Here is a 12,480-nt window from a genome sequence, read left to right on the forward strand (position 1 = left end):
GGCCCAGCTTAGTCATGTGGCCACAACTAATTGCCAGGGAATCTGGGAAATGTAGTCCATAGCTAAATGACCATAACTAAGCCCCGCTAAAACTCAGGAAATTCTACTACTGAGGAAGAAGAGGAAAACATTTCCCACCCCAGGATGGTACATGAGGTGGTTTTATTTTAGGTAGTACATTAAATAACCTAACCTTGAACTCACACAGAAGACTGTTGGTTTTTTAATGCTCTTTCAAGAAGAGTGTCTCATTTAGTGTTATCCTGTTTCAACAACTCTTTCATATTTGCTAATCTCCCTTATTAACAGAGAAAACACCTTAGGATCAGAGCTTTCATCAAATAAGAAATTCAGTAACTAGAAATGAACAGCAGCATTTGTCATCAGGACAAGTAATATTGGTTTTTCTGGGGTAGGGGTAGAGGGGCACTGTGTCTTGATTTGTGTGTGTGTGTGTGTGTGTGTGTGTGTGTGTGTGTGTATCACCTAAAAACGTATGATAATACAAAATCTAGTTAAGATGTTTTTGATGAGACATATTTACCTGTGTTTTTGTCTGGAGCAAAAATCACTTTATAGTATATACTTTGGAAGCATTTCCTTAGAGCAGAGCCTTTACAAAAGTTCTAGACCAGAGATGCCACTAGATGTCCTTCAGTACTCAGGGTGGCAAAGAAATTAGCCAGCCCAAAATGTCAGGAGCACCGAGGCTGAGAAATGCTGATGTAGGTGAAGCGCTCAGCGGGCACCAGCATAGAGTGACAGCTGTTACTATTAGCACGCTTCGCGTTACGATGGTAGTTCCTAAACTTGCCAAAAAAGGTCAGGATGAGCTGAAATCTGAATTCAGTGTGCCTGGATCGATGCTGCTGCCTGGCCACCTGGGACGAAGGAAGACACAAAAAGATGATCACCTACAAGGAACAAGAGAAAAACGAACCAGGGAAGTCACCCGAGGGCCACTCTATCGCCAGGCTGCCCACCCTCGGACACGTGAATCCCGACACTTCTGCTTCCTAACCCTGGGGCCCTGGGCAGATCACCTCACATCTCGGGGCTTCACGTCCAATCTGTAACATGGGTCCATCACTCTTACACCGGACAGCTGCAGACACCAGAGCTTGTTTCAAACCCCTGCTCTGCCTTTCTGCTGGGTCCCCGTGGACCAGCCTCTTAACTGCTCTGGGCCTCTGTCTTGTCGTCCCATCGCCCGGGGACAGGAACGCCTCCAGGTTTGCTCGAGAATGAAACGATTCATACCAGGTCCTTAGGAAGATGGCTGCACGAAGTAAGCTCTTAATTAGCAGTGATTATTCACCTCAGTCCTGGGTCCTCACCGAGCACCTTCCTTTCCTTCCGTGCATGCAGGGAAGGAGAGCTGCTTCGAGAGGATAATGCAAAGGTTCGGCAGAAAAGCTGTCTACATCGTGATCGGCGATGGCGTGGAAGAGGAGCAGGGAGCCAAAAAGGTACTTCCTCCACGCAGCTCTCAGGGTGCTTCCCCCTCCTCTGTTGAGCCTGTCTCCTTTTCAGGCTCTTTGGTTGCTGGTCCACTCCCACTCAGAAATCGCAGAAGCATCCTGAGTCATTTCCTTCTGCAAATCCCCCTCCATGCCTTTGGCTGTTGCCCCTGGTAGCCTTGCATTGTTTCTGGGACAACTGCTCGGGAGCCCAGAGACCCTCCGTCAGGGCAGGCTGGTGGGGGTCTGGTGCACGTGTGTGTGTTTTATTTAATACTCACTGATCATATGTTCCAGGAACCCTTCCCAGTTAATAAAGACAGCATTAAGCTAATGAAAAAGAAAATCCTGCTTTTGTGATCTCAGGCCCATGAGGAGACGGGCAGGGGGGTTCTGGTGGCTGCAGCTCTGTTCTTGGAAAAGAAACAGCTGCTAAAATCCTGGGTCTGGACCTGTCAACAGCGTCCCAGAGAGCCTGCCGCCCCCCACCCAGAGGCCTGGGAAGTGGATTGTTAATGTCACAGAGCTTAATTTGGGGGACCTGGTTTCCCCCTTCCTGCCTCAGAAACAGATTCTAAGGAAATGCAAAAATGTTTAGGGTCTCAGCAGATGAAACCCACGAGAAGATGGAGGGTCCTAAGAGAGGGGCTCGCAGGAGGGAAAGCTTAGAAGGCTTTGCATATACCGTTCCAGCCTCCTGGAAGGCTCCTCCCCTTGCCAGCTCTTCAGGACTCATCCTCTTCCAGCCTCAGCCTGCCTCCAGAGGAGGCTTTTCCTCCCAGCTCCCACTCCCACCTTCCAAGCTCAGTGAGGCCTGCCTGCACTTCCCCCCTCCAGCTCCCCATATTCCTCCTCTAAGGCCTTATCCCCTCTTGTCATGAAAGAGTTAACTTTGTGACTCATGGCTGCATTACCGACCCTCCACCTGGAGTGTAAGCTCCATTAGCTGAGCACCTACTGTGTGCTGGCATCTCTTGCAGGCGCTGCACCCGGGCAGTGAGCAGAAAACACAGGCTGTTCTCACCCACACTCAGCTCACAGCCTGGGAACAAGGAGTCAGCACCTAAGTGTAACAAGCGTGCCAGAGCTTTGGAGAAAAATAAAGCAGAGAGTGGAGAACAGAGGAGGCGCTAGGGGTGGGCAGGCTGGGAGTGCAGCTGGTGATCAAGGCCGGCCTGGCTGCGAGGTGACGGCCGAGCAGAGGTGGGAGGAGAGGAAGCAAGCCAAGTGAGCATCAGTTAGTTCAGTCGCTTAGTCATGTCTGACTCTTTGCGACCCCATGGACTACAGCACGCCAGGCCTCCCTGTCCATCATCAGTTCCCGGAGTTTACTCAAACCCGAAGGCAGTGGCACCCCACTCCAGTACTCTTGCCTGGAAAATCCCATGGACGGAGGAGCCTGGTAGGCTGCATGCAGTCCATGGGGTCGCTAAGAGTCGGACACGACTGAGCGACTTCACTTTCAGTTTTCACTTTCATGCATTGGAGAAGGAAATGGCAACCCACTCCAGTGTTCTTGCCTGGAGAATCCCAGGGACGGGGAGCCTGGTGGGCTGCCGTCTATGGGGTCGCACAGAGTCGGACACAACTGAAGTGACTTAGCAGCAGCAGCATGTCCATTGAGTCAGTGACACCATCCAACCATCTCATCTTCTGTCGTCCCCTTCTCCTCCTGCCTTCAATCTTTCCCAGCATCAAGGTCTTTTCCAATGAGTCAGCTCTTTGTATCAGGTGGCCCAAGTATTGGCGTTTCAGCTTCAAATATCAGTCCTTCCAATGAATATTCAGGACTGACTTCCTTTAGGATGGACTGGTTGGATCTCCTTGCAGTCCAAGGGACTCTCAAGAGTCTTTTCCAACACCACAGTTCAAAAGTAACTTTTCCCTCTGATGAAGTGAGCATCAGAGGGAGGGAATTTTGGGAGAGGAACCAAGGAGTTCAAAGGTCCGAAGGCTGGAGCTTCCTGCAGAGAGCCAGCATGGCCTCAGGGATGCACCAAGCAAAGGACAGGGTCGGTCAGGGAGGTGTGGTCATGGAGGTGCCTGGGGCCTTTGGAGGGACTTCAGCTTTTACTCTGAGCACTTCTTTTTAAAGCAGATTTCTTTAACTTTAAAAATGATTTAGAGGGACTTCTTTACCTGGCTGTCCTTACCACTGGTGCTCCAGTGGTTAAGACTCCACACTCCCAATGCAGGGGTCACAGGTCTGATCCCTGGTTAGGGAAGTGAGATCCACATGCCACACGGCATGGCTTACATTTGATTTAGAGGAGAAAATATTAATAATAGCTATAAGGGGTGACCATGAAAAAAGCTGAGCGCTGAAGAATGGATGCTTTTGAACTGTGGTGCTGGAGAAGACTCGTGAGAGTCCCTTGGACTGTAAGGAGATCCAACCAGTCCATCCTAAAGGAAATCAGTCCTGAATATTCATTGGAAAGACTGATGCTGAAGCTCCAATACCTAGGCCACCTGATGCAAAGAACTGACTCATTGGAAAAGACCCTGATGCTGGGAAAGATTGAAGGCAGGAGAAGGGGATGACAGAGGATGAGATGGTTGGATGGCATCACCGACTCAATGGACATGAGTTTGAGCAAGCTCCGGGAGCTGGTGATGGATAGGGAGGCCTGGCGTGTTGCAGTCAATGGGGTCGCAAAGAGTCGGACACGACTGAGTGAGTGAACTCACTGATAGGGGTGATACACCAGGATCTGACCAAAACAGTAGTGTGAACCTCATGAATTATCACATGAATCCAGGACCGGTGCCAGGTCAAGCGCCGGTGCCAGTGAGCCTGCCTGAAGCCCACTGCTGGGGTGGGAGGGGGAGTCTAGAGCCCCTTTTCCAAGTTCAGATCTAATTGAGAAGAACCTCTGCCCTGAGCATATGACAGTGATCTAAATAAACTTTGCTCCTATCAAAGTTAGATTGAGAACCTGCTTAGGCTCTGGTCGTGGGCACCCCCCTACCTGCCCTCTGGTTCTCACCTGGAGAATGACAGGGAAGTCTGCGGAGCAGTCACTGCTGTTTACTTGCCTTCTCACGTCAATGGGGGTTTCTTAGGGTGGTGTAGCAGATGTTTGGAAATGATCATTGACTATCCTGAAATGAAATACTAATGGATAATAAAACCCCCTTAAAACCATAATGTCCTGCCCCTGGAAAATTTTAAAAAAGAAAATGAAAATATAGTGTCTTGGAGATCAACATCCAGTGATGCAAAGAGAAATAAGGGCGGGACCTCCCTGGTGGTCCAGTGGTTAAGACTTCACCTTCCAATGCAGGGGTGCAGGTTCTATCCACGGGATCTAAGATCCCACATGTCTCAAGACCACAACATAAAACAGAAGCAACATGGTAACAAATTCAATAGTTTAAAAATGGTCCACATCAAAAAAAATTTTTTTGAGAAATAAGGGAAAGTCATTTATACTCAAGGGTTCCTCAGATGGCGACAGTGGTAAATAATCCACTTGCTAATGCAGGAGACGTAAGAGACACGGGGTCGATCCCTGGGTCAGGAAGATCCCCTGGAGGAGGGCACGGCCACCCACGCCAGTATTCTTGCCTGGAGAATCCCACGGACAGAGGAGCCTGGCGGGCTACGGTCTATAGAGTCGCAAAGAGTTGGACACAACTGGGCACACACGTATTTATGCTCACAATAACGTGTGCTCCGGTAGGTAAACGTTTAAGCACAGAGCCTTGCACCCCAAAGTGCTGTCAGTGAGGATGCAGCCCAGCTAATGAAGGGGGACACGAGTGTGCAGTCTCGGCCGTTCACAAAGCCATCGAGGTGCTGTGGCCGTCATGTGATTGCTCCAAACTGCAGAGCAACCTGTGGTTAGGCTCGGAATAAACCAAATATAGACTTCCCCAGTTCACACGATAATTGCAGCCCTGGAAAAGGTTTACTAAAAGCATGTGAAAGATACTCTATGTGACAAAGTGGAGTTAAGGGTCTCCACTCAGGTTATTACCAATGGGTTTGCACTTAAATAATATCTTAAATGTCTGGCAGAACATTTGAAAATCATTCAAGTCTAAGGTGTGTGGGATGAAGCAGGCACCTGCCCCACATGTAGTGCCCCCCAAATCATGACAACAGTCAGAAATCACACAGTCACTCCTAGGGGGCAGGCTGCTGCTTTGAGAACTGCTAGTCTAGGGTCACCCTCCTTTAGAGAGCCAGGAGGAGGGGGAGCTGACAGAGATGCCTCTTGATAAAGTTCTTTTTTTTTGAGATCTTAGTTCTCCAACCAGGGATTGAACCCGTGCCCCCTGCAGTGGAAGCGCAGAGTCTTAACCACTGGGCCTCCAGGGAAGTCCTGCAGGTGCCTCTATTCAATTCTGTGTCCCAGGCACCTCCCTCACCTCACCCTACAGCCACTTGGCTCTCACAGAAACAGGTGACCAGGGGAGTGCATTTTGCCCTAAATCCCAGCTCGGCCATGGTTGGCTGTGTGGCCTTCAGCCAGTGGCAACCCTCTCTGAGCCGCCTTTTTATCCGTCACACCTGCAGAGAACAGATGCCAAGGTGGCCAGCAGAGGAACCCTGCAGAGTTAGCCCTCAGTAGCCCAAAGTGGGTGCGGTTACTACTCCCTGGGGCTGGGGAGAGGTGGGGGAGAAACCTAAATCCATCTTCAGAAATTCAGAGGAGGGTCTCTCTCCAGGGGAGCCAGCAGAGAAAGAAAACAGGAGTCCGAATTTGCAGGTAACAAAGGGGGAAGACGGAGTGAGCAAAGAAATCTAATTAAAAATAAAGCAAAGAAGAGGGGGTTTCTCTGGTGGCTCAGTGGTAAAGAATCCACGTGCCAATGCAGGAGACACGGGTTCGATCCCTGGTCTGGGAGGATCCCACATGCCATGGAGCAACTGAGCCCGTGTTTCAGAGCGCGGGAGCCTTACCTACTGAGTCCACTTGCGCTGAGTCCGTGGTCGACAGCAATAGAAGCCACTGCAAGGAGAAGTCTGAACACCGCACCTGAAGAGTAGCCCCCGCTCCCTTCAACTAGAGAAAAGCCCTCGTGGCAATGAAGACCCAACGCAGCCAAAGATAAATAAATTTTTAAAAATAAGGCAAAGAAGTTTATAAAAGAAAACAGGAGAAGTCTGACAAATAGAAGACACAAAGTAAACTGATATCATAAAAGCCAAATTTCATCACAAAAATGGGAATGAAGCAAAATTTCAAAGGCAGTGATTTTCTGACAATTTTTTTTTAAAAAGCTGGCTGAATGTGAATGAGTACTAATATAGAGAACAGTTGAAAAATACAGAAAAAGTATTCATGTGTATACTAACAATGAAAGCCAATGCAGCTGTATTAATATCAAGCAAATGGATTTTAAGGTGAAAATCATTACTAAAAAATTAGAAGTATAAAAGTATTCATTTGAGCTAAATTTGCAAGTACCTAATAAAATAGCTTGGGCTTCCCTGGTGGCTCAGAGGGTAAAGCGTCCGCCTGCAATGTGGGAGACCAGGGTTCAAATCCCGGGTTGGGAAGATCCCCTGGAGAAGGAAATGGCAAGCCACTCCAGGACTCTTTCCACGGATGGAGGAGCCTGCTAAGCTACTGTCCATGGGATTGCACAACAGAGTCTCACACAACTAAGCAACTTCACAATAAAATAGCTTAAATAAGAAAAAAATAAAACCAAAATCTTCCCACGTAACAAAAACTCACCCCAGTGTCTTGTTTGGGCCAAGTCCACAGGAGCAAGTGAGTCACTGAATCGAGGCCAAGGGAGTGGGTGAGGTAGTCCCCGGGGGGCCAGGTTTTGTACAGTGGAGTCTGCGATGCCAGGTGCCGGCCAGCAGCTTCAACGGTGGAGAGCCGTTTCGGTCCCCCGTTAGCGGCCCACAGAGCGGGGTCAGCACGCGGGGCCCAGGCCCCTTCCATCTTGTCGCTCTGCCAGTCCCAGTACTGCTCTGACCACACAGTCCATGACGGCGTCCCACCCCCTCCACGTCTGCCCTCCCCCACCAGGAAAATCAAGGCGGAGGGGAGAGGGGAGGACTCCCCTGCCCGTTAAGAGCACAGCGGATACAGCGATACAACATCACTGCTGCTCAAATCCTACTGGCCAGATTTTTGAGTCAGAAAGTCACACCTTGCCACAAAGGGAGCTGGAAGATGGAGCCTTGATTCTCAGCCACGCCTGCCTCGCAAGCAAAGAAACAAAGGAAGAAAAGGAATTAAACAAGGAAGGAGAATTTTCTGAGAGAGAAGGGAGAACGAATGTAGGGAGCCAACCAGCAGTCCCCATCACAGCCGCAGGTGGCGGGGCTGTAACTCATCCCAGGCCTTCAGTTCAGTTCAGTTGCTCAGTCGTGTCTGACTCCTTGCGACCCCATGGGCTGCAGCACGCCAGGCCTCCCTGTCCATCACCAACTCCCAGAGCCTGCTCAAACTCATGTCCATTGAGTCAGTGATACCATCCAACCGTCTCATCCTCTGTCGTCCCCCTCTCCTCCTACCTTCAATCTTTCCCAGCATCAAGGTCTTTTCAAATGAGTCGGTTCTTTGTATCAGGTGGACAAAGTGTTGGAGTTTCAGCATCAGCCCTTCCAATGAATATTCAGGACTGATCTCCTTTAGGATGGACCAGTTGGATCTCCTTACAATCCAAGGGACTCTCAAGAGTCCTCTCCAACACCACGGTTCAAAAGCATCAATTCTTCAGCGCTCAGCTTTCTTTATAGTCCAACTCTCATATCCATACATGACTACTGGAAAAACCATAGCTTTGACTAGATGCACCTTTGTTGGTAATGTCTCTGCTTTTTAATATGCTGTCTAGGTTGGTTACCCACTACTCTTTATTAATGATGTCATCATTTTATTTAATCCTCCAAGTCCCTCCCCCCGCCCCCGCAAAGTGGGTACCATCGCACTTCATTTTATAGAGGACATGTTTGAGATGCAGAGAGGTTAATTAATTTATTGAAGGTCACACAGCTGGCACACGTAAACTGCTCTGTGTTTTGCTCCGAACACCTGGTAGGAAGGAGGTAGACTTAGGAGTTTCAAACACTATCGTTCCGCACCCCTGAGCTGGTCAGAAGAGAGTAGAGTCCACCAAAGAAGACTAGGGCACACCACCCCCATACACCAAGCTCCCCTGAAAATTCCCACCAGTGTCTGAAGCAGCAGCCCCAGCCCCTTAATGAGCAACTCTGCGCGCCAGCTGCTCTCCTGGCCTGATGGATGGGCCTCATTAGCCCAGGCCGCTGGACACCTGAGCAGTGTGAAATACGGCGACAGGACAGGGGCTTCAGCTGTTTCAGCTGACAGCGTTGTTAATATCTCTATTTTAGCGGGTCATTTGTCTCCACCTCTCCACAAGTGATAAATCCACCCGGGCTCTGCAGCCACCAGGCCTGGGAGGGAGGCTGCTGAGACAGTCTCTTCCCCTTTGCTCATTTCCTCCCAGAAAAATCAATTACATTGTTTAAAGAGGGACTGGATTGGCCAAGCAGCCACCAACATCCATCTTTGCAGAGAATGAAAGGCTCAGCCAAGCTGAGGGGAGGACGGTTGGGGAGCTGAAAGGCATTAAAGAGATGGCATCTGTTGCCCATGATGGATCATTTTTTGCTTCCTTTGGGCAGAAGAGAAAAAGATGTGTCCATTGAGGACTTTGCTTTGAGGAACTCTCCTTCCCTCTTTTTCTCCCTCCCTTCCTTTCTTCATTCATTCCACGAATATTAAGTCCCCACTGTGGGCCAAGAGGCATGCTAGGCAGCAGTGAACATGACTTTCCAAGCTCAAATCCTCCTCAGGGCCTTTGCACTTGCTGTGTCTTCAGCCTTGACTACCTCTCCCCACATTTGCATGGCCCCTGCCTTCCCCTTCTCTGGGGCCTACTTAAATGTCATTCCTCCAGAGACGCCTGCCCTGACCCAGCTATCAAAAGTGCAGAGCCCCCAGAGACAGGAAAAGGTTTATTGTGCTCCTGGAACCAAAAGGACACTTGTATAGTTTCTACCCTGTGGGCATAGAACCTCACAGGGCAGCAGATCTACCACGGAACTGGGGGCATTCATATACGTTCATCAAGCATCCTCTGTTCACTCAGTAAATAACTGAAGGCCAGTGACTGTCTTGAGGAGGCTCAGTATCTTTTAGCTGTAATGAAGACTTAAACACTTGCTCACCTAACAAGATTAGAAGTAGGTGTACCCTAGGTGGTTTCAGTGGGTCCAAAAATTCACCAACTACCCCTTTCCATCATTTTCCTCTACCTTTCTAATCATCTTAGGCTTTTTTATATCTGATAGTTCATTTCTCATGATCTCAAAACAGCTGCCACAGCTCCAGACATCACATACTAACATGCCAGCATTCAAATGAAAAAGGAAAGATAGGAGGAAAGAGTTCTCAGGCGCTTCTCTCTGGCTTTTTTATATCTGATAGTTCATTTCTCATGATCTCAAAACAGCTGCCACAGCTCCAGACATCACATACTAACATGCCAGCATTCAAATGAAAAAGGAAAGATAGGAGGAAAGAGTTCTCAGGTGCTTCTCTCTAATCATACAGGAAAATCTTCCCCAGACGCCCCCAGCCAACTTCCTCATTGGCTTCCACAGCTCACAGGTCAGGAGGGATACAGGACAAATCCCTGACAGATAGGGTTGGGGTTGTCATAGCTTACTTATATGATCATAATTCACCCTTTACTTACCTCTCTGGCACAGTGCTGCCAAATTCAGGGTTCTGGAAGTAGGAAGAAGGAGGATGGCTGTTGGAGAGGCAATAACTTTAGTCAGTGGTTAATTTTCTGGTGATGAACACGCAGTCAGGTTTTTTCTCTGGAGTCAGAAGAAGCTGTGTGCCTCAGTCTCCTCATTTGTAACACAAGATAGACATAGTATACAGCAAGTATTATCCCCATTTTACAAACAGCAGAGTAAATCACTTAAGGTCACCCAGCTAATGAAGGTAGAACAGAGCTTTGACAAGGGCACCCTTAAACATTTAACTTTCACACTATGGCAGTGTTTCACAAATTTCTCCTTTCACATGAGTAATTTCTTTCCGTAATCAACACAGCACTTCTTTTACACCACTTACAACTTCTGCTGTATCTGCATGCTGCCTGTCCTGTTATCTACTTCATGTTTCCCTTTCAGTCAACGCACTTATGTTTAAAAAGAGAAACTTCATTGCATGACAGTAACACAGAGCAAGCATGTAAAGAAAAGATAAAAACAGTCTCTGGGACCAGCCCTATCTGTTCACATGGAAATTAGTGAGTGTTAGGGAGGGGTTGAAGACACAGTAGCATCTGGCCAAGACTTTCTATCTGGAATATCATGATTGAGAACACATTTTTAAGATGGAATAGCTTTCCTGCTATGTGATTTGACGCCATGTCGGTGCACTGCTTCCCTGGTGGCTCAGATGGTAAAGAATCCGCCTGCGATGCAGGAGACTCAGGTTTGACCCCTGGGTTGGGAAGATCCCCTGGAGAAGGGAATGGCAGCTCACTCCAGTATTCTCACCTGGAGAATTCCATGGACAGAGGAGCCTGAGGGGCTATAGTCTGTGGCATCGCAGAGTCAGACACAACTGAGTAACCATCACTTTCACTTTCAGCACATCAAGACCACGGCGGTCCCAATGGAAGGGAAAGGGGTCAGTCAGTCCACATGTCAGACAGTGCAGGATAAGGCATCACAACAGGCTCAGAAGGGGACTTCCTTGGTGGTCCAGGGATTAAGATTCCACACTCCCAATACTGGGGGCACAGGTTCCATCCCTGTTGGGGAACAAAGATTTCCCCAGGACACCGGGCAAAGCCAAAAAATAAATAAATAACAGGCTCCAAAGAAACAGAAAGGATGACCAGATCGGTGGGTACTGATCACATCAGGGCGGGGGGGGGTCCACCATGAAGTTTTGACTCGGTGACTTCTAACACTCTAACCACAGGTGTGGGATCCAGGGGGGCTGCAGGAGGTGCCAGCAGAGCCATAACCACACGTCCGTGGTTCTGTGTTCCAGCACAACATGCCTTTCTGGAGGATATCCTGCCACGCGGACCTGGAGGCGCTGAGGCACGCCCTGGAGCTGGAGTATTTATAGCAGCACCCGCGGCCTCGCCACCTGCCATCAGAGATGGAGCCCACCAGCCCAGGCCCCTGGTTTTCCCCACCTCCCCCGCCAGATGCTGGACACCAGGCAGGGTCCCTCCAGCCAAGAGGTGTCCAGTGACCATCTCAGAAGTTGTCCTTTCAGTCCCAACACGGGTCCTGAGAAACAGGGCACCCAGCAGCGGCTTTGGAATATTTAACTTTGGGGAAGAGGGCTGGCTCAGAGTCAAGACTTTTTTCTACAAGACTCACAGAACAAAAGCAAGGAATTGCTGATTCGGGGGAGGGCTGGTGATGAGAAGGGAACAGGCTTTTTTTTTTTTCCACTTTAATTTATGGACGGATCTCATTACTCCGCTATTATGCTCTTGTACCTGTGTTGTTGGTTTTCTTAGCTGTTGGTTTTTTGTTTTCTCAGCTGGCATGTTTGGCGGTGCACAGTTCTAATTGAAGCCTCTCTGCTCCGAGTTGTGCTTTGGGGGGACTAGTGAAGGAGGCGATTCGGGGCTGTGGGGAAGACTGTTGCTTATTTTGTTTTTAAGGACCCAACCTGACATCATGTGGACAGTGCACGTGCCTTATGCTGCCATCTTGTTTTCTGGGAAGAGGGGACCCTGGGGAGGAGGTGGTATTTTGCGATGGAAAGAGGCATTAAATAAAACCACGTTTACATTTTGAAGTGGGGTAGGGTGTCACTACTTGATGACCACCTTTTCGGCTTCTGAATATGTTGGTCTTTTCCTCTTTTGTTGCAGAAGTATAAAATCCAACTCAAATTGGCTTAAGCCAAAAAAGAAAAGCATCTCCAGGAACTTTAGTCCATATATGTCTTCAGGCATAGCTGGATCCTGGTGGTCAAATGACTTTCTCCTGGGTTGTTTTACTTCTCAGGCAGGCTCTTCCCTGTTGTGG

General features: G+C 49.0%; 1 protein-coding gene across 12 annotated transcripts in view; it reads left to right on the forward strand.

Annotated features, from left to right (window-relative positions):
• Positions 1-12,247, forward strand: part of EYA2 (EYA transcriptional coactivator and phosphatase 2) — a 251,911-nt gene extending 239,664 nt beyond the window's left edge. For 9 of the 12 annotated variants that reach the window (XM_081559420.1, XM_081559413.1, XM_081559418.1 and 6 more), the window contains 2 exons: positions 1,369-1,469; positions 11,480-12,247. In XM_081559420.1, coding sequence (XP_081415546.1) covers positions 1,369-1,469; positions 11,480-11,560 — 182 coding nt within the window. In that variant the 3' untranslated portion in view covers positions 11,561-12,247. Of the gene's footprint in view, positions 1-1,368; positions 1,470-11,407 lie in introns of all 12 variants that reach the window. The other 3 variants (XM_081559423.1, XM_081559416.1, XM_081559422.1) reach the window with 1 other exon arrangement.
• The last annotated feature ends 233 nt before the right edge of the window (positions 12,248-12,480 follow it).

Source organism: Giraffa tippelskirchi, chromosome 13 (genome assembly GCF_054371585.1).
Source record: "Giraffa tippelskirchi isolate mGirTip1 chromosome 13, T2T-mGirTip1v1.2.pri, whole genome shotgun sequence".
Classification (NCBI taxonomy): Eukaryota; Metazoa; Chordata; class Mammalia; order Artiodactyla; family Giraffidae; genus Giraffa; species Giraffa tippelskirchi.